This window comes from Passer montanus, unplaced genomic scaffold, assembly GCF_014805655.1.
Source record: "Passer montanus isolate IOZ18808 unplaced genomic scaffold, ASM1480565v1 scaffold74, whole genome shotgun sequence".
Lineage (NCBI taxonomy): Eukaryota > Metazoa > Chordata > Aves > Passeriformes > Passeridae > Passer > Passer montanus.
In genome coordinates this window covers 443,722-465,059 of record NW_024372592.1, presented here as the reverse complement: position 1 = coordinate 465,059, position 21,338 = coordinate 443,722, and the positions used below count along the sequence as shown (strand labels likewise).

At 43.2% G+C, this 21,338-nt stretch overlaps 1 protein-coding gene across 4 annotated transcripts in view; it reads left to right on the top strand.

The window, feature by feature from the left end:
- The window catches only part of SFMBT2 (Scm like with four mbt domains 2), a 108,757-nt gene that overhangs the window by 71,995 nt on the left and 15,424 nt on the right, over window positions 1-21,338 (top strand). For all 4 annotated transcript variants that reach the window (XM_039730922.1, XM_039730920.1, XM_039730921.1 and 1 more), the window contains 7 exons: window positions 1,149-1,231; window positions 4,295-4,421; window positions 8,940-9,053; window positions 10,333-10,375; window positions 10,979-11,049; window positions 12,029-12,168; window positions 16,516-16,625. In XM_039730922.1, coding sequence (XP_039586856.1) covers window positions 1,149-1,231; window positions 4,295-4,421; window positions 8,940-9,053; window positions 10,333-10,375; window positions 10,979-11,049; window positions 12,029-12,168; window positions 16,516-16,625 — 688 coding nt within the window. The remainder of the gene's footprint in view (window positions 1-1,148; window positions 1,232-4,294; window positions 4,422-8,939; window positions 9,054-10,332; window positions 10,376-10,978; window positions 11,050-12,028; window positions 12,169-16,515; window positions 16,626-21,338) is intronic.

Here is a 21,338-nt window from a genome sequence, read left to right as displayed (position 1 = left end):
AATAGTGAATGAGAAGAGGTCTGATTTGTCTTTCTGTGATGGGACTCCTTGAGAGATGCTCATATAAAGGAATCCCTTTATTTTACCTAGAAGCAGAGGCTGAAGGGATGATCTGCTTGCCGGGATATCTGCATTCATTTTCCTGCTCTGCTCCAGATTTCTGTAACATTTTTACTGTGATGGGATTCAGCTCACACACCCTGAGCTGCTGGGGAGCCAGTCAGGAAGGGTACATGAATAGAGAGAGGAATTTATCTCCTGCTTTGAAAGGGAGGATGGATCAGCTTCTGATTGTGCTGATCCCCTCCCTGTCCATTCCTGAGGGTCCAGCAAATAACTCATGTCCAGCTCCATAACCTTGTCCACCTTTTAGACAGCTAAAAGTGTCACCGTTGTATTTTCTGGAAAAATCCCCTTGCCCAGGATTTCTCTCCTGGGAAGCTGAGAAGCCACAAAGGAAAACAGTATTATCTCATTGTCTTCTCCTGTGCTTTGCTGCTTTGGAATGTGTTTGGACATTGTTTTCCTACAGGTGATTGTTGAATTGGTTTCATGTGAATTGTTTTTACTTATTGGCCAATCACAGCCAAGTTGTGTTGAGGCTCTGAAAAATGTCACGAGAAGTATTTTTCTAGCTTTCTGTCTGTATCCTTTCTGTATTCTTTAGTATAGTTTAGTACAGTATTCTTTAATATAGATCATAAAATAATAAATTAGCCTTCTAAGAACATGGAGTCATTCTCATTTCCTCCCAACATCGGGGAACCCAGCAAATACAGGACTAAAAACAGGAGAAAGAAGTCCATAACTAGCCGCATGTGGAAATCTGGGACAGTGGCACTTGTCATTAGTTATGGGTTTATTCACAGTTGGGAGATGCTCACAAAAAGGGAAAATAGGGGAAATAATTATGTCTTACTACTTTTTAGAGGAGATTTGGCAGTTAAATGCAGGAGGTGTGTGAGTGGAGGCTGGAGGAGCCATTGGCTCTCATGGGTTGTGACCAGGGGCCCTCCTGGCCCTGCAGGGATCACTGAGGCAGGATGAGATGCTGAGACTCAGATGTTCATCTGCTTGGGGCCCATTTTGTCCTCTGTCTGTGGTGTGCAGTGGTGGCTGATGGCTGTTTTTGTTTTGTCCTCCTGCAGGTTATTCTGGCCAAGACTTTGACTGGGCAGACTACCAGAAGCAGTGTGGAGCTGAGGCAGCACCTCACCTGTGCTTTAGAAATGTAAGTTCTTCCTTTTGCTCCTGTCCAGCCATGTGAAACAAAATGGCTTGGACAGAAAAAGTGCTGCAAGGCTTTGAGGGGTTCCTCCCAAAGCACCATGAGGATGCCTTAGGAAGGAAACTGGGGAGTGTTCCAGGTCTCCATCCCTAAAAGAGAAAAAAATAAATTTATTCTTGTCTTTATCTGTAATTATCCTGCTCTTCTTCCCCTCTCTGGTTTTGTACAGCACTAAAAGGATCTCAACTGGTTATTGCTATTAATTCAAGTGCTACTAAAAATAATTCAGGTAAAGAAATTGCATAGTATCATTTGCCTCTTTTTACATTTTAGGTGTTTTATCTGTATCCCAGGGATACAGAGAAACCAAACCACATGTATTAAAATGTAAATGTTGAAGACGTATGAGAGGATGGTTAACCCTCATGAATGCTCTGGTCCTTGGGACAGTTCATGTCCTTCCCTGATGCAGCAACAGAGATGTGAGATTGATGGATGCCATTAAGATTCACAGCTTTTGAAATAATCTTTTGCAGGCTGTTTCATGGCAATGACAGTCCTGTGTGGCCTGGTCCGACAGGTATTCATTGCTTGGAGAAAGGCAGATGTAGCCTTCTGCCTTTTCCAGTAACTCCTTCATGTGCCCATCAGCTGATGGAGGTTGAGATCCCATCAATGACTGAAAATATTCCTGATGGTGGTACCTAAATGTTAGTGGTGCACCTAAAATGAGCACAGAAAGCTTTGCAAAATAAAGTGCCGTGGTGAATGATGGACAGCCAAGTTTCTGTAGGAATTGTAGCATTTCACTGGGCTCAGAAGTCACAGGACTGAGGGATGTGGTATTTATGGAAAGCAGAATGGAGACAGGCACCAGTTGTGGTTTTCCATGGCCTTCCTCATCTGTGGTGGCCAAGGGGCAGCCTGGCTTGGAAGCTTTGACGGTGAATTAGTGATTTTTTTTTTATTGATAAACTCACAGGAGCTGTACCATGAACAGAGTTTGAGTTGGGAGTCAAACCAGACTAAGGATTTCTTTGCCTGATAAAGTCCCTCTTCCTGGAGGGACTTAAAGCAAAGATTTCCAGCAGTCCTGAGGGAAGCTGCATCACACCAATATAGTGGGGCTATTTTTACATTTCTCTTCTGCAAGCATCCCCCACCTTTTCATTTTGCCAAGTAGTGGATCTCTTCTCTCAGCAGTGGCAGCCTTGAGAAAAGTCTCTGCATAATATACTCTAAGATAAAGTCAGGTCTGGGCATTTTTTGGTCCTTTTTTTTTCTTAAGGAAACATTCACCAGATGAGCATGTCTCTCTTATTCTTCCACTCTCAATAACACAATTCTTTTCAGAGGGAGCTGCTCTGTTGTCACTTGTTCAGCCTGCTGGCTGGCTGGTTCCCTTGATTTGTGGCTGTGAGGGGCTCTTTGATGGAAGCTTTTTTTTGCATATCCCACCTTGTGCAGCCAGACGTGGTGCTGGCAGTGGAGGTGCTGTTGCTGTTTCCCCAGGAGGGATTTTTAACAAGGAGAGGCAGTTATGGAATGGATTGACGTGCCCAAATGCTTAGTAAAATAAACTCCACCTAACTGTTTTGCCATTGATTTTGTATAAATGAGTCTCCAGCACCGAACTGCAATGAAAGGAGCGGGGTGATGATAAATGGCATTTCCTTGTTAGGCAACATAAAAGGCATTTAAAGAAACTCAGCCTGCATTCCTGCAGCCCTGGCCATTAGCAGCTTTTGCAGGGTGAAGGTGATCTGTGTGCTGAGCAAGGCTTGAGGCAGTCCAAGGTGTGTTTGAGAGTAGCAGCATGTTCTTGGATAGAAAAGAGACCAAAGCCATGAGTTTTTAGTTTCTCAGAGCTCTCAATGGTTGTTCAAGGTGAAGTGCCCTTGGTCCTTGGTGTAGTACCAATAGAAGGAGGGTTGAATTTGAGCCTGGCTTCCAGTTTCTCACATAGGATGAGGGTTTGGTGTCATTTTGAGTCAGTGGCAGTTATTACCCATCCCAATTATTATTAGCAAAAGATCTCATTTCAGAGAGGGAACCCTTTCTGTGCTACTGTGTGCAGAGAGATGCAGAGCAGGTGGAACAGAGGGGAGGGAGATCTAAGGTGAGGAAGACCTGGTATGGACACAGGTACTGCATTAGTGTGTTTTCAGGGACAGTGGTGGGGAGATGCTGGGAAAGGACTGAGAATAAGTGACAGGAGGGGACATTGGAAGGAGCAGTGGCAATGAGCACAACTGGATCCATCTACACTCCAGCCAATGTACCTGAAAGCCTTGTTCATTGAGCTTAAAATAGACTCACAGGATGGTTTAGGTTGGAAGGGTCATTAAAGACTGTCTAGTTCCAATCCCCCTATCCCATGGACACTGCTGCTACCCACTAGATTGGGTTGCTCAGAGATCCATCCATGAAGAAAAGCATACTTGAAAAGGTTACTCAGATATCTTCAGCTTCAGCTTTCTTGACTGAATGCTTGAAGAGGTTTCTCTGGTCTCAGGCAAGATGATTTTTTGCTTTATAAGGTTTCTCCTAGCAAGGTGAGAGATGCTTAAGCATCTGGGAATCTTCTGGATAGTATCACATTAACAGAAAATGCATCATTGGCAAAGATTCAAACATCCTTGGAGCTGATGTGGAGCAGCAACCTCCTCCCAGTCCCCTAGGAGTCAGGGATAGGAGTAGAACATGGCATGCATTTCATCATTGATTTTTCATATGAGTGTTGGTGCAAACCTGCTCCTGCATGGGCTCCTCTCTCCAGGGTCACAGCCTCCTCTGGGTATCCATCTCCTGTGCCAGGGATCCTCCAGGGGCAGCAGTCTCTACTCCCCTGCAGACCCCCATGTGCTGCAGGGACACAGCTGCCTCACCATGGGCTGCACCAGCCCAGCTCTGATTTGACTCTGGATGCCTTTGCATTTTTCAGGATATCCTTCCCTTCCAGCAGAAAGCAAACCATGCTAAATTTATGCTTCCCAGCAGATAGTCTGGTTGAAGTTGTGCAGTGCTGCAGTGCCATGTTTCAGCATTGTCTCCTGCCTCTTTCAGACATCCTTCAGCCGTGGCTTCACCAAGAACATGAAGCTGGAGGCAGTGAACCCCAGGAACCCTGCAGAGATTTGTGTGGCTTCCATCACCTCGGTGAAAGGACGGTTGATGTGGCTGCACCTGGAAGGTACATGCTCTAAAGGCTGCTTGTGTTTGTCTGCTTCACTCGCTCGCTCAATCACTCATTCACTCACTCACTCACTCACTCACTCACTCACTCACTCACTCACTCACTCACTCACTCACTCACTCACTCACTCACTCACTCACTCACTCACTCACTCACTCACTCACTCACTCACTCACTCACTCACTCATTCAATTTTGTCCTTTATCCTCTGCACAAAATTGCTCTCCAACTTTTCAGTTTTATACATATTGACCAGTTGTGTGTCATCAGGAATTACATTTACCTGCTCTTTTTCTGGGGGAGCTGCAAGTTCCTCCACCTTTCCATCCACGTGGTCTTTATCACTATGATAACAACCTCCTCCCTGCCATCATCATACACCTTTATCTTAGGAACAGAAGTTTGCCTCACTTGTGCAGCTGAGACTTCTACAGCAATTCCCAACCTGACAGTTTGTACGGGAGGAGAGATCTCTAATCAAAGCCCTTAAAGTTGATAAAAATGTTGCCAGGTAACTCAAAGTATTATAGTTCTCCCGAGTGTTTGCTTTTGGTAGAGCTGTGTGCAATGGCAGGTCTTGTTTTTTAACTCTAAGATGATTGTTTGCCTTCTAGCTCAAGGTAGGAAAAGCTCATCTGGAGCCTGGTCCAGACACAGGGCAAATATTTTGTTTTAATTGCTGGAATCAACAATTGTTTGAAATTTCATTCTCATTAAGGCTGTTGTTGAATTTACACCCATCTGATCAAGGAATTTGACCCATTTTGGCAACTTCTTTTCTTAAATGACCAGATGCCTTCACTTGTATATGCCAAAGATGTGGATAGATGCAGGAAGGGTGCAACACGTTCTCACGTTGCTTCCTTCCCTCATTTCTTTCTTTCTGCCTTTTACTCTTCTAATTACTTAAAGGATTTTTTTTTTTACAACTTACCATAAAAAAACCCTGTGTACATCTACTTTCTTTTGAGTTCCGATATATAGATGCTTTAAGCTTGGTTTATATCTCAATACCAGGAATTGAATGATCTGTCGTAAACAGAAAAGATGCAAAAGACTGCAGAAAACAGAAAGAAATCTTTGCTGCTCTAGGAATACATCACTACAGTATGCACAGTGTTATGCAAAAAGCAGGCATTAAAAAAAACCCACAACCAAAAATCCCCTGCTTGCAGAGTTGTAAAATAAATGTGGCTTGAAATGTGGCATGGGTTTTTTTGACTCCATTAATATAGTGTTGCTTCTAACTGATTATTTATATTCTGGAAGCAGCAAACCTCCCCAGCTTCCATGGGAGCCCCTCACTGAAGACCTCAGGTCCCACCATCCATCACAGGCACCTCTGCAGCTTTCACTGTTGCCCTCCCAGTTTCCCAGTTTGACAGCCCAGGCTGCAGCCATAAACCAGGAACTCAGGAGTTAAGCAGGTTGAGTTAGACATGAGGGAACATTGTGTGATAAATCACACTTTGTACAGTAGCAAAACCCTAAACTGGAAGGCGAGCGTTTAATGAGCAGCAGTGCGGTTCCCCCGTGGTGGAGAAGCTCAGGACTGATGGGATGCTCTGGGCTCTCTGCTACTTTATTACTCATCATCTGCATTGTTAATTTTTACTGGTTCATTTTAGATTTTAGAGCTTGAAGCTTTCTGGTGTGAATTTATACAAGTAATAATGCACGCTCCCTGCACAGCCCAGGAATTTGAGGAAAACCCTTTGGTTAATCACTTCTCCAGGGAGGTTTCCTGTAATTTCCCCTTTCACAGTTTTCTAGAGTTGCTGCTCTGTTCTACCCATCCTGTAAAATTCATGGTTTCTAGTCTCCTTGTTTTCCCTTTAACCTCCCAATTCCCATGGACATTTCTTGCTCTGAGAAGAGAGCAGCATAAAACGCAACAGATGAAACTAATGAGTCTCAAAAAAGCTGTTTTCCACCCCTGTGACTGGGGCCAGAGGAAGCAGTAAGATGTTGGAAGTGGAGAGCAGGGTTATCAATTGCCAGAGGGCAGAAGCAGTGCCAGGGACGACAGAGTAGCTGTGAATATGTCTTTGCTGCTTTTTTGCTGGTCAGGGTGGCTGCAGCTGTAAACTTCAGAAGCAGAATGTTCATAGAACCATTTTGGTTGGAAAAGACCCTTCATGTCTCATTTATTGTTGCTTGTAAGCAGGAAAGTACATTTCATGTGGTTACTTTATAATAATTTTGAATTGTAGAATAGTTAAGATTGGAAAGGACCTCTAAAATAGTTGAGTCTGATTTGTCAGAGTAACACCATTACAGTAATGAAGTAATGGGTTTTCCCAGATCTGGTGACATTTCAGTGGAATCTGTGTTGATTTCTTGCTCTGTTTAGGGCTTGATCCATGGCTTGCTCATTGTGTGCATGTCTTGCCACTGACTCACTGTTGTTACGTGGGCTCCTTGCCTGGATTTGTGGTGTCAGATGAAAATGGAGCTCCCCACTGTAGCTTTCATCAGGTTCAAACTGAGCAGTGACCATGTGGTAGTATCTTGTGGAGGGTAATGGTTTTTCAGGGAATTTAAGCTGCTGCTGAGATCTTGTATTCAGCAAGTTGTGTCCTTGCCCTATGCCTTCATCCCATTCTCTTCCCCGTATTCTAGTGTGTATTTTAAATGGACAGTGCATGAGCACAATGCAGGCCTCAGAGAAACACCATGAGGACATTCATGGATCTACACAGATGTCATTATTCCATTTTTTTCATTATTTCCTCCAGCAGTGTGATCACCAGCACCTATTTCCCTGCTTCCTTTGAGGAGGAGGCTTTTTCATGCAGCCACACAGTCTCAGAGCAGCAGGTTTATTACTGATCCAAATGCTGCACCTCAGCCTCAGTGCTGTTCCCATCACAAAGTTCAATTACTGTTTCAATTACACCACAAGCCCTTGATGAGCACACATTAGTGGGAAGCTCCCCGTAGTCATCTGGCTGTGCACAGTCAAACACTTGCTGCCTTTAGCAGGAGGCAAAGATGTTTTAACAGATGCCAGGGCGAGGGTGATGCAGGGGAAGCTGTTGATCCTTTGGTCCCTTTTATTAGGAGATCACCCCATGCTGGTGCTGGAGCTGTCTGTCCTGGGGTGGAATTGGCAGAGGGAGGAGGTGAAGTTGCTGGCTCTGCTGTACCAGCAACTTGAACTTGAATTTGGAGTAGTTAAGTGGTGCCTTGACTCAGGAAACAGTCATCTGGCTGTGCACAGTCAAACACTTGCTGCCTTTAGCAGGAGGCAAAGATGTTTTAACAGATGCCAAGGCCAGGGTGATGCAGGGGAAGCTGCTGATCCTTTGGTCCCTTTTATTAGGAGATCACCCCATGCTGGTGCTGGAGCTGTCTGTCCTGGGGTGGAATTGGCAGAGGGAGGAGGTGAAGTTGCTGGCCCTGCTGTACCAGCAACTTGAACTTGAATTGGATTAGTTAAGTGGTGCCTTGACTCAGGAAATAAGAGTTGTTTTTGAAAGAACTGAAAGCCAGTAGGAATATCTTCATTGGTTTTTGAGTGGAAATCAGGTAAATTAGGGAAAAAAAAGTGGGAAAAATTTCCTCCTCTGAAGAGTGGTAAAGCATTGGAACAGGTTTCCCAGGGTAGTGGTGGAATAACTGTCTCTGGAAGTGTTCAGAATCATGTAGATGTGGTGCTGAGTGACATGGGTTAGGGGTGGGCCTGGCAGTGATGGTTAATGGTTGGACTTCATAATTTTGGAGGTCTTTTCCAACCTAAATAATTCTCTGGTTCTGGGAGTGGGACCAAATCAATGAAGACAGGAGGTTGTCTTCTAAAGGAGGTGTAATAACCAAATCGGAAGATAATTGCTTTAAAAAGCTACTTAAGGTGAAGTTTTGGAGTCAGCATCGTGCCAGAGACCTTGGTGCATGTGTCCCACTTGGGATTTTCATACTGCTTCTCTCCTGCTGGGTGATCAGCTCTTGTTTCATGTGAGGTACCCTAGAAGAATTTGTGGCACTTCTGGACAGAAGACTGGCCATCTCTCACCCTTAAAAAATGGGACTCAAGGGCAGAGGTGCACAAAAGGGCTTCAGGAAAGCACTGGGACAACAAAAGCCTCTCTCCAACATCAGCTACCAGCCTGGGAAAGCCTGGATACACTCTCCTGCCATTGAGAGCAAGCATTCAGTTCAGGTCCTTCTGACTCAGTTGTGCAACTTCACAACATATCCAGGGGGCAGCCAGGCTGTCTTGTTGAGGGAAGTTACATATGTTTAACCTCCCTGGCTCTTGGCTGCTTCACTGCACACCCTCACAGTGCTCTTAATGGGGTTTTCCTCTGAACCACATTGCACTGTAAATGCAGCAGCCCCATCCTTGCTGTCTGTGCAAACCTGAAGATGAAATGGTGCCTGATTTTGGTGCAGGGAAGCAGATTTATTTTTACATATTCCATAATTTGCCTCCCCAGGCTTGTGATGGATGCTTGGATGGCTCTGAGCTTGGTGTTCGCGTGCCTAAATCCCATTGTAAATTTGTGTTTATAGGTTCACAGATGCCCTCTCCAGAGTACATTGTTGATGTGGAGTCTATGGACATTTTCCCTGTTGGCTGGTGTGAAGCAAATGCTTATAACCTCACCCCACCACACAAAGCTGTTTGTAAGTACATGGAGACCTGAGCAGTGCAGATGATATCAGGGATTTTTCCTAGGGTCTGTAATCCCATTTTGACACTATCAACCTATCCAGGAGACCAATAACCAGGCTGCAAGTATACTGCAATAAATTGTAATAAATCTAATTAGTGACCAGACTGTAATGATGGAGTTTGTATTTTTCTCTGTGATCAGCCCCTCCAAAAATGAGTTTGTCTGTGCTGGGGAAGGCTATTCCAAGGGTTGGGATTGCAGAGGGGGCTGTGGGTTTGCAGAGGGGTTGTTGGTCAATGTTGGTCAGAGGGAAACCAGGTTTTGTTGTGCTGAGCCAGGTTCACTCAGGCAGCTGAGTGGATTAGGGACAAAGACCTCAAATTGAAAAAAAACCACCAAAAACGCTAAAATGTCAGGTGCAATGGACAGAGAGAGGCCATCCAGGTGCCCCTTTCCAAAACAGCATCTGCTCCGTCTGAATGGAGAAATAATTGCTGCCATTCTGTGATGGAATTTCTGCCCTTTCCCAGGGTATCTGTCCCTTATTTCACTGCCCTTGCCAGCTCAGAGGTTTTCCTAGTGTTCAGTTTAAATCCCCCCACAACACAATTAAGCCCATTAAATGTTTTGTCCTGCCTCCAGTGCATATTAAGACAAATTTCTTTCTATTTGCATTTGAAGGCAGTTTATGAGAACTCAGTGTTGTTCTCCTGTTCCAACATATCCAATCTCAAGCCACCAGGTGAAAAATTGGCCTCATTGTTTATATTAATTAACATCCAAAAGGCAGATTTTAAAATGTATCATCCCTTTCAAAGAGTTAAATATGCTTAAGTTAAAAATCAGGCAGCCAGAGCCTAATTTAGGAGAATACTGCTATGGCAACATTATGCAGCCTTATCACAAGTTATTGCTGGGGATAAATTATGCTGGAGGTAATCATGCTTGTAAAATGTAATCTTATCCATATGTGTTGCTGTATGGAAAAATATTTGTGTTTTTATTTTATTTTTTTTTTCTTTTATGCTGATCCCATAAAACACAATATTAGCATTCCAGAGGAAAGATTAAATGTATTATTACATCCTTAAAGTAGGTTTTAATGATGTAGTGACTTACTTAAAAAATACCAAGAAAAGATGGTGATAGTAATTAAGTACCATTTCATTGTGTTCAAAGTCATTTTATAGTCAGTGCATTTACACAGCTTTTTATGCATTCTGGGTGTACTTAACAGGACAGAAGGGTACAAAACTAGCTTTTTTTTCTTTCTTGCTTCATTTTTGCAGTACGAAGGAAGAGGAGAATTGCAGTTGTGCAACCAGAAAAACAGTAAGTTGTTTTGGGTTTTTTTGTTATTTAAGGTGTTGTTTTCACAGGAATGCATCAGGTCTTCCAGGGGGGATAATACACAGCAGCTGTGTGGCTTGGTAACTACTGCTGAGATACTGCAGCACAGCCAGCAAGAGGATTCTTTTAAGCCTGAAATATTTGTTAGCATATTAGGAAGTCTCTGTAACAGCAATTTTTTGCTGGCTGGGGGTGTACAGCCCCTGTCTGATGGCCAGCAAGGGATGCTTAGGGAAGATGGACATGTATCAGGAGGGCATTTTCCTGTCTAGCTCTTGCAGTTTGTAGAAACTTGAATTTAAGGGATTTAAGGGAGGATATTTGAAGCCTGGAGGTCTAAAGCTGACACATCAGAGTATATTTTTAGAGAAGGGATGGATCTGGCTCCTTCATCTGCAATACCCTGGTCTGTGATCAGCCATGGAGAAGTGGAATTGTGTTGGAGGTATCTCTGTTCCTCCTCCCAGGGTGTTGCAGGTGTAGCTTCTGGTCCAGCCTGGGGACTGGTTCTGTCCCTTTGTCCTGTCTGATGCTATTAAATACACCAAATACTGTATTAAATACACCAAATTTCTCTTTTAACAGGTTACCATCCACAGTGCCTGTTGAGAAAATACCTCATGACCTCTGCCCGGTTCCTCAGCTTGACACAACAGGTAAGGATCTTTGTTTCAAAGACCTATGTCCTGTGTGGAGAGGGAGAACCCCAAAAAGGCAGTGAGTTCTCATAGGGCTGGGGAGATGGAACCACATCCTCAGAGGGTGTAAGGTGGAGTGAACCCACCTGATGCACAGCAGGTGAGGGTCTGGTTCTCCACATGTCTTGCTGGGGCTATCAGAGTTCCTCTGGAGCTTGCCCATTTCAGAAGATGATATTATGACAAGGCTGATGAATCTCTCTGGTGGAGATGGGTGCAGTTGTTAATTGACACCGATGTAATTGGGTACAGCAGGATTACCCAATTGATGGGTCCCCTGTGTTAGGACATAAGCAGAGGCTTCCCTACCCTCTATCCCAGGGTATAATTTTGTGCCTCCTTTATTCTCCTCCCCTTCCTCCCACATCTAGGAGGAAGTAGTATGGAAAATAGAAAAATAGAAACTTCCACAGGCACAGGAGGGTTTAATTTGCAGCCTTGGAAGATGCTTGAATTGATGTAAAAATAAAGTACACAGACATTAAACAGAAAATTCATAAACTTATGTTTCTAAAGTTATAAGTAAGAATACACCTTAAGTGAGAAACGTATTGATAAGATAGTGAAGGGTTTATAATGTAAGGGTGTAATTGTATAGAATAAGCTAAGAGTTTAGAAGTTATAATAAAAGCATATGTGTGTACATGTGATAGTAACCCATTAGATGAAAGTATGCACATTACAGTAGAAGTAAGTAAAGGTGATAAGTTAGAAAAACAAACTTTGTGGCAAATCCATTAGATTAGAAAGTTACATATTATCTTGTAACGCTCTTAAATCTCACAGCCTCTAAGACTAATGTTCATTTAAACAATAAATTGTTTTTAACCCAACTGTAGTCCCATCCCTTCATGAAAACAATGATAATAATAAAGAAGTGCCCTTGATTTATGGTATAAAATGCTGCAGGCACCTCACTGCTGCTTTCTCCTTGCAGGCACCATCAATGGGAGGTACTGCTGCCCCCAGCTCTACATCAACCATCGCTGCTTCTCAGGTCCATATTTAAACAAAGGCAGGATTGCAGAGCTACCTCAGTCTGTGGGGCCTGGAAAATGTGTGCTTGTCCTCAAGGAGGTATGGCCCAGCTCTCTTTTGGGGGGGATTTCAGAGGAAAGTATGGGTCATGGCTTGCCAGACCCAGAAGTTGCAAACAATGCACCTAAAATTGTCCTGGAGTGGTTTCCATGGGGCAAAACTGCAAGCCAGGAAGAAGGGGCAGGTTTTGCATTGTGGGTTTTCATGGGAGAGCTGATGTTTTTGAAACATGGAAAGTTCTGTTGCTTGGAAGCAACTTTAGTGTGGGTTGCTATCAACACAGGAGCAAATAGCAGTGTCATGGAGACATGGGCATCTCATTTGGGAGACATAACTTCCCAAGGAGCAGGACAATGGCAGTGGCCCAGCATTGGTCATGTTACTTTGCAGAAAATATTCAAGCTTATTATGGCCATAAACTCAAGCTTGTTCTGACCATGGGAACCAATTCCAAATTCTGGAAAGGATGAAAAGAAAACATTCAGGATGTTGCTGTAGGGGAGATACATCTGACTCCTGGTAGCTGTTGCTGAGATGAGAGAGGTGCCAGCAGCACAGAGAGCCATGGGCAGGGTGGAGGTAAAAAATGGCAGCTCAGTTGAAGTTCCTGATGCTCCTCAGCCCTTTCCACCCAAGGTCTTGTCCTTAGCTCCACCACTGATGCAGTGAAGCATCATCCTGTGTGTGTACATTAAATCCCAAAATCTTAGGTGAGTAACAAGTAACTGTTGTGTAGTTTAGTACCAGAATTATTTTTACAGCCTCGCTGTTCATCATTCCCAGTGCCAGTAAAAGTTTTCTGCTGGGAACACTGGTTAATTGTGGTTCCTTTCACTGGAAGAGGCAAGTGAGGTGGCAAGGCCTGTTGTTTGACATCAGCTGCAAAGTTTGTCTCACTTCTTAAGTATTTTCTTGGAAAACAAGTTGAAACCTGGAGCCAAATACAATGGAGACATCAGCTACTGCCATCCAGCCTTGCACCTGGGCTGGAAAGTGGTGACTGTAAGGTAGCTGTTCAATATAATAAAGGCTGACTTGAAGGTAAATTAAAATAAATACATGGTCAGCTTTTAATTTTAATTCTGGGGTCAGAACATCTAAGAAGCACAAAAAGTTCTTTATATGTGCCAAGAACTCCTCAGCAACATTGTAAAATAAAACAAGGTGTCTTCTTAAGACTCCAGATGATCTATAACCCTTCATATCTTAGAAAAATATGCTGTAAAGATCAATTAGCTTAATTGCTTACTGCTCTTACTATTTTTAAGACACTCTGCTCTTTCTCTATTTAAAAAGAAAATGACAAAAGATGCCTTTAAGATCCTTGATCATCTAATGAAAGAATCTCAGATGACTCTTTGCTTTCCTCTCTCTGTCCCACAGACATATCAGTATTCCAAGTTTAAAAAAAATAAGTTTACTGCCCTGCTTTGAGCCCACCCTGGAATTTAGCATCTCTTGTTAGGTAGGAGTGTGGGATTATATCTCAGATAGAGGAGGGAATTTGAGTTTTTCCTTATAAGAATGCTGATCATTGAGGTCTTGAATAGGAGGAAAGAGTTGTGATCATATTTTTAGCTGTACCTTGACAGTGAAAATTAGGAAGGAAGTTAGGAGTTTTCTTAAGAAAACTTCATCCATCTCAAAACTTGAGACTGTTTCAAGAAATGGGAAATGTGTGAACACCAAAGAGCTGTGATGGGAAGAAAAGTGCTGAACCGCCCAGTGTCATCAGGCACACCAGATATGCTCAAAAAAGAGCCCCTGTGCACATGAAAATACATGACATGGAGAACTTTATGAATGTCAGGTGCTGGTGAGGTGGGGCAGAGGCTCGTGATGGTGCTGCTGGTCATGTTCACTGGTGTGACTCCAACTCACTCAGCTCTAAAAATCCAAAGGTTAGCAGCATCAAAAGAAAACCTCACTGGTGGATAACAGCAAAGGCTGAGCTTGCCTAATCCCCCCATGTGCTCCAAGGCACAGGTGGCTGCACCCAAACCATTCCTGATGCAGAGGGCTGAAATTAAACCACCAAAATCTCTGACTGGTCACGCTCCAGCCGAAGGAAATTTGACCGGTCTGAGATGGTTGATGTAATTTTCCATCTCCAGAGAAAGTTGAAGACTGGTCTAGGTTTCTTTACTGGTTTTGTTTAAATCACAGTTATTTTTTTTCCAAAATTCTGTTTGTTTGCATTTAATAGAGTGCAATATGAAGTGATACTGTTGCTATAAGGTACCACTGTTACTGTGATGATGAACCTTGGCTGTAGGGTAAAATGCCAAACCCAGTGACTCACTTGAGATACAAAAACAGTAAAAGCCAGAGGTTTTATTTTTTTTCCTTCCCTGAAAAGGAAATAATTGTTCTTACAAAACACTCATTTTTTGAACTGAGTTTAGAAGTTTACAGAGTCCTGCTGGTGACAAGCCAGCTTTGAGAAAAGTCCTGGCACTGTGGGTGCCTGTGCAGGGCTGGAGTTGATTAGGTGTCTGGGAGAACGCCCAGACAGGGCCACACTGGTATTGCAGGGTTGGGTTTTCTTTTCTTGCTCATTTCCCAGCTATTCTGACAACTCATAAAAAGCACCATTTCACTGGTGGGGGGGCAGGGCAGCATTGCTGGTGGAAATTGGTCAGCAAGATGCTTTCTGCCCCAGATGTCCCAGCAGCCAGCAGGGTGGGTCTGGAACTGTGCTTAAGGAGAGCTTTCCTAACAAACTGCTGCACAGGGGTTAAAAAACTCCCAGAATTTGCTGATCAAGGCACCTGATGAGCTGTGAATGAGTGTGGCAGCTCCGTAGGCAGTTGATGTTTTTGAAGACACACTTGTGGCTTCCTGACATCAGGTGTCACAGGCCAGTGCCCCTCAGTTTCCAGTGTGGGGAGAGACCAGCAAGAGAGATGTGTGTGAGCAGCTGGAAGGGCTCACTCAGAAACTGTCTTCTCATAGCATTTTAAAATGGTTTGGGTTCTATGGGACCATAAAGATCATCCAGTGCCACCCCTTGCCATGGGCAGGGACACCTTTCACTATCCCAGGTTGCTCCAAACTCCATCCAACCTGGCTTTGGACACTGCCAGGGACTGGGCAGCTGCAGCTTCTCTGGGCAACCTGTGCCAGGGCCTCACCACCCTCACAGGCAAGAATTTGTTCCTCATACCCAGTCTAAATCTACACTCTGTCAGTGTTTGGTGTCTCTAATTGGACTTCTGAAGAGTGGTTTGAGTTATGTTTCCAAGGGCCTAATGATAAATTAAATTTTGCTTCTAGTAAATAACCTATCCAAGCAACTCCAGCCAGTGCCATTTTAGAGAGTACTCTGCAGCATTAAGTGAAGCCCTTGCCTGAAAATGATTAATCCTGTAGGGTTTTCAAAATGCTAGCAAATCCTCAGGTTGCTGGATTTAGAGGGGGAAAAAACCAACCCAGAAAAAACCAACCGAACAAACACAAACACATTGGTCACTGCAGTATGACCTAGTTATTTTTTCATTTCTGATGAACTCTGTTCATGGTTGCTGGGTAAACTTAATGTTCATCATACTGAAATCATTTGCAGGCCCCCAAGGAATTAAGAACAGGCATTAGGTAACGAGCTAAATTAGATGAAAACCAATCCAGATTCACTGTGGGATCACTCATGTGCATACAATGCAGAGTGTTCAAACACACGGTCTGGTGCTGTTAAGAGATTTGTTTTCCTTGTGTTTATCTCCCTATGCCAAGTGTAGGCTATTAAAGCTTGGATTTCCTGAGCCAATAGCAAGAATAATTTTTATTCTCAGTGACTTTGGATTAAAAGGATTGGCACATGTGTTCTGTTGTACGGAGTGGACACACACTGGGCTCCAGGCACACCTCCTGCAAACTCTTTTTGTGGAGACTTCATTACTATTCTGTTAATACAGTCAAGGCACACAACTCTCAGGCTCTTAAGCACATTGCTGACCTCAAAGGTGTGAATTTCCCCTTCAGTGTTCACTGTGTGGTGCTGCACATGACCTGTACCTGGTTGTGCCTTCAGAACTATTTTTGTTTCATTTTTTTTTGTTAAACTGGTCCATGGCGGGTGCAGTCTGTGGAATCTGCTTTGGGTGAGAGGGTGTGTCACAAAGACAGAATCACTGGTTAGCAGATTTTTGGTGTTAAACAGCAGCATTTAATGCAGTTACCTTTTCAAACTCAGGTATTATCTATAAAATGGCAACAATGATCCATTCTGAGACCCCTCCTCCTTGCATCCAGCACTTAACATGTGTAACCAGGACAGAAACAAGCACTTGCATGCTGCTCCTGCCTGTGCAGCACCTGGGACTGTATTCAGTGTGGTCAAGGACTACTTTTAAGCCTATCATTGTTGTTGGTTTTATCTCCCCATAGGTCCTCAGCATGGTGATCAATGCAGCTTACAAGCCAGGGAGTGTTTTACGAGAACTGCAGCTTGTGGAAGACCCCCAGTGGAATTTCCAGGAGGAAACACTTAAAGCAAAGTAAGTCTTCAATGTGTGTTCCTTTATTTGGGAGGTTTCAGAAAGGAAACTGACTAGGAAAAAGAAAAGATAAGAAAAGGCCTTTTTTTCTGTTGTGAGAGTTTTACTTTTCTAATTATCGTTTTGCTTCATTGAATTATTTGACTCATTCTTAGCAACTTCAGAAATGAAATATTCACCTGAACAGTTCATTTCTATTGTCTTTCTCCAAGCAGCCATCCATTTTTTGATGAAGTCAAGTCCTGAGTTTTGTGATAAGCTGTTCTTACAAGCTTGGCTATTACTGAATAAACTCAATTCTTGGCTTTCAAAATGGAGAAGTATGGCTGCTTTTAAATTAGAGCCTTTCAGGCTAATGCAGAAAAAACTGGTGAGAATGAATGGCACCAAAAAGAGTTCAAACAAATTAGCAGGGACACATTTTTTAGCAGGAGTGTGATTAGGGCAAAGTAGTAACAGTAGTAACAGAGAGTCAGGTCAAAATTTGATGCCTTTCTAGAATATATTCTTCAATTCTCTTCTAAACAGCACCAAAGAATACATAATTCCTCCTTCTAGCATTAAAATCTACCTGTTTATGTCTGCTTTATAATGGGCACTATACTTAGGATGTGTTTCAACAATTGTTGTTTGTCTGAAAGAGGGGAGTCTTACCTAAGCTCTATCCAGAGTCCTTCTGAAGAATAACTCTTCCCACTTGAAGATGGATCTCAGTAAACATTTCTTTGAAGAAAGCTTTCTGTGTTGACTAATGGTCACCTTGACTTTTTAAGTACTGTAGTTAAATGCAGTGAATCTCACCCTTTGTACTGAACTCTGTAACTCCTTTTCAAAGAAAAGCAATTTTCTCTTGGCTATTTGATATAAATAGCTGCCAAACACAGCACAATTGATGGCTACTGTATTTGCTCTTTGCCCATGCAGATATTGCAGAGAGTTCATGTGTTCTCTGGTTGAGGGAGGGAGTTGAGGAACTTTTACTCTGTGTACACTTAAACTGATTTCCTAAAGGGGGATTGCAAACTGAAATGAAAATCTACTAGAAACATCCTGGTTTTAATTTGCTGCCTTCACTCATGAAGAGTGTCAGGCTTTTGTGTTAGTTGTGGATGGAAGCCTAAAAGTCAACTTTGTGCATGCAGATTTTCACTTAAAACAGGTCTTTGTCCATGACCTGGTTTTCATTGATTCCAGGATCTCACATCTTGTGCTACAAATATCTAGATAATGCACTCCTACAGGTACTTAGCAGTTGTGAAATCAAGTTGTTCCTATGCCCTATATTACTTAACATCCTCTCCTGCAAAGAACTGAGCTTACAGGCAGTTTTCCTATTAGCTGTATCGTGAGTAGGATTTTGTTGGGGTTTCCCATTTGAGTGTGGGGATCTGCCTTATGCAAAAGCAGAAATACCTGTTTCTTAAAGCTGCTGCTGTCCATATTTCTAATGGGAAACAGCCTGGGAAATGTCTAATTGACCATCCATGATACTATTTTATGTTGGCCCCCCAGTCGCAGTCCATGTTTGTGTTCCTGTGTGCTGGCTGCCCCAGCAGGCATCCACCTCAGCTCTCCAGGGAGTCAGGCAGCGTCTTACAACTTTATTAAGCCACAGAATGGATCATCACAGGCTCAGAGCCCTGACAGCAAGTTTTGAAGTGCCTTCTGAGAGCAGCAATCCTCCAGTGTGGCATTTCCTTCTGGCTCCTGAGGAGACAGAGCTCATGGGGCTGGACAGTGCCTGGTTCCTGCAGCTCTCTGGCTTCTGTGACTGATCTCTTCACAGGGCAGAGCTTGGTGGTGGTGCCAGCTTGTCTGTGGGTACTTTGAGTACTTTTAAGAGTGGATGGCAGAGGATTGACATGCCCCAAGACTGGCTACCCTAGGACTTCTTCTTTTTTTCCTTTTTAGTTTGCTTGAGTTGCTCCATCCAGAAGTTTTAATTGCGTTTGGTTGTTCAGGAGCAAAAAAGAAAACAGTCATGAAACGATACTGTGGAACATGCAAACAGCACATGACATCTTCCACCAGGTGTGACAGTGCTCCAGAATCTTAAACAGAGACATCTCATGAGCAAGTGACACCTGCAATGAGCAGCTTCCAGCTCTATGGGCTCTGGATGGTGTCTTTTGCTAAGGATGACAGCTCCAGAGCCAGCTGTGATGGGACACATCTTGTCACCTTCTTTCTGATGTGGACTGGCACCTCCTTGGATCTTGGCAGTGCTGTTTGTTTGCAGTGCCTGTGCTATGGTAGAGCAAAGGGATTGGTGAAGAGAAAGCTGCTTTTCCCCCTGTTCCAAATGCAAGGTTTTGCACTGCCAGGAATGCATTATCTCAGTCCTGTGGCAGCCTGTGTTTAGTTCACTCTGCTGCCATGAATGTCCACTGTGGAATCAATTAGACTCACCTTGCAAAGAAGATAAAACAATTTAGATTGTCCAGAGAGATGTGTTTGCAGTGTGTGATGGCAGCTGCCTCCCGTCAGCGCTGCTGGCTCCATGTGAGAAGAGTCAAACCTGATTTATTGGTGATGATGGGTTAGAAATGTCAGGCTTGATCTTCCTGGGTTCCCATGAGGGCCAGTTGAAGCTGTCGGCATTCAACCCGTACAGTTTTGATGCTCTTAAATGCAGTGCCTACATCTTGATTTGCCTTCCCAGTTTTACATAAAATGCTGAAGGGACTTTATGCTTTTCAAGGGTTTTCATTTCTAAGGCTGATAATGGGGCTGTTTGGATTTACCCATTTTTGCAGGACTTTGGATATAAACAAAAGTAGTGTGTGCACAAAGTTGTCTCCTGGGTCTTCTATGAAGCCCAGTTGATCAAAATAATAAAGACGAGTATTCGTGGACTCCTTCATTAAATGAAATCCTGAGAGCTGCTCAAATCCAGTAGCTGAACTCTAGGAATATTTACCCCTATGCCAGACATCATTGCTTATTTATGAGGCAGCATTTCAAAGAAAGCCTTTTTACTGCAGCTGCTTTAGAAGACTGCCTTTAACATGCGATAGGTGAGGTGTTTGAAATCTTCTTTGCCTCAGCCTTTGCTAGTGAGGGTTTGCTCTCAGGCTTCGCAGAGCCCTGATCCTGTTTGAGGGATTGAAGTGTTACCCACACAGTCTAAAAACACTGGGAGCAAAGAGGATGTGTACAAGTGCATGGAAGCAGTTGGGATGCAGCCAGCTCTGCCTGGGAGAACTGGCCAATGTCATTGCAAGGCCACTCGCTGGTGTGTTTGGAAGTTGATGAGGATGAGGGAAGAATCCTAATTTTTGGAAAATGGCAATTAGCACACCCCTCCTTAGGAAGGGCAAGAAGGAGGATCCAAGTAACTATATGCTGTCAGCTCAGTTTTCCTGGAAAGGTTATTAGCCAGATCCTTCCGGAAGCCATTTCTGAGGACGTGCAGGACCAGTAGGGGACTGGCAAGAAGCAAAGGGTGAGCTGTGCCTGATGGGATGAAGTAACTGGTTAGGGGTTGAGGAGGAAACAGTGGAAATTAATTTGTGTTCATTTTGAGCAAGGCTTTACAAGCCAGCATCGGTGGAATGATTTAAACATTCTATTTCTGTAATCAGGAGACTTAATGAGACAAGGCCTTACAAACCAGAGCAGTCCAGTGCCCTTTCTGAATCCTGTGTTCAAGAGTGCAAAATGCCACTGGAAGATTAAATAGCTTTGAAGGAAGTTAACTCCTTATGTTTGGCACTTTAAGGTAGACAGACAAAATAGAAATTTCTTACAAAGAATATAAAAGAGTTTTCAGTCCCCCAAAAGGAAATTGAGACTTTTTAGTTGTTCAAATTAGTCTCAAGAATTGTCAGAATGCCTTAGAATGGGACTTTTGAAAATGAAGTTCTCTGGGTCTTTTGAAAATGAAGTTCTCAATGTTCTTGCTTTTTGAAGTTTTTCAGTAAAAGACTTCCTGTGTCATCACACAACAGTCCCTAACTGGAGCTTCTGGAAGGCACTATGTTCTCATGAACCTCTAATCTATTTTAAGGAGCTTCAACAGAAGAATTCTATTGCAAAGTGCTCTTCATTTAATATTTTTTTGCTCATGGATCAGCAAGTGTATTTTTCATGGAAATAGTTCCAGCCTTAAGGTTTTCTCTGACTTTGGCATCTGAGGGCAGAGAAAGGGGAAGAGGAAAGATTCTTTTGGTTTTAGCTGGAAAATATATATATATATTTTTTTAAAGAACAGAGGTTTCTAAGAAAACCAAAAATATTATCCTTGACACAGCAATTTTCCAAGTCTCTAGTGGTGCCATTCTGTGCATGCAGATACTTGCTTGCAAGTGATTGAGAAGATAGGAGACCTGGTATAAAATCATAAATAGGAGCATCAGTAGTTGGTAACTTTTTGAGAGATGCTAATGGAAAATGTTTTCTGACAAAGGAGCTCCTTCCACATGGCTGTCCTAGAAACAGCTCAGATTACATTTGGTAGTGCCTGTGTTAAAAATTTTGAGTGTGTGAGGAATATGGAAAATATGAGTAGAACCTGGTTTATAGTTGAAAGAGGTACTGCCAAGACCAAAATGATGTAAAAAATATTGCTGTGGCCAGTACTAACACCTTGGGTTATTGAGACTGATTGCTGCAGTCATGGAGATCTCCATTTTGCCATCCTCTCTGTTAATTAAAATGTGTGTTGCATTCAAAGCAGACGATGAAATCAGTCAGTTGTTCATTTTCCTAGTT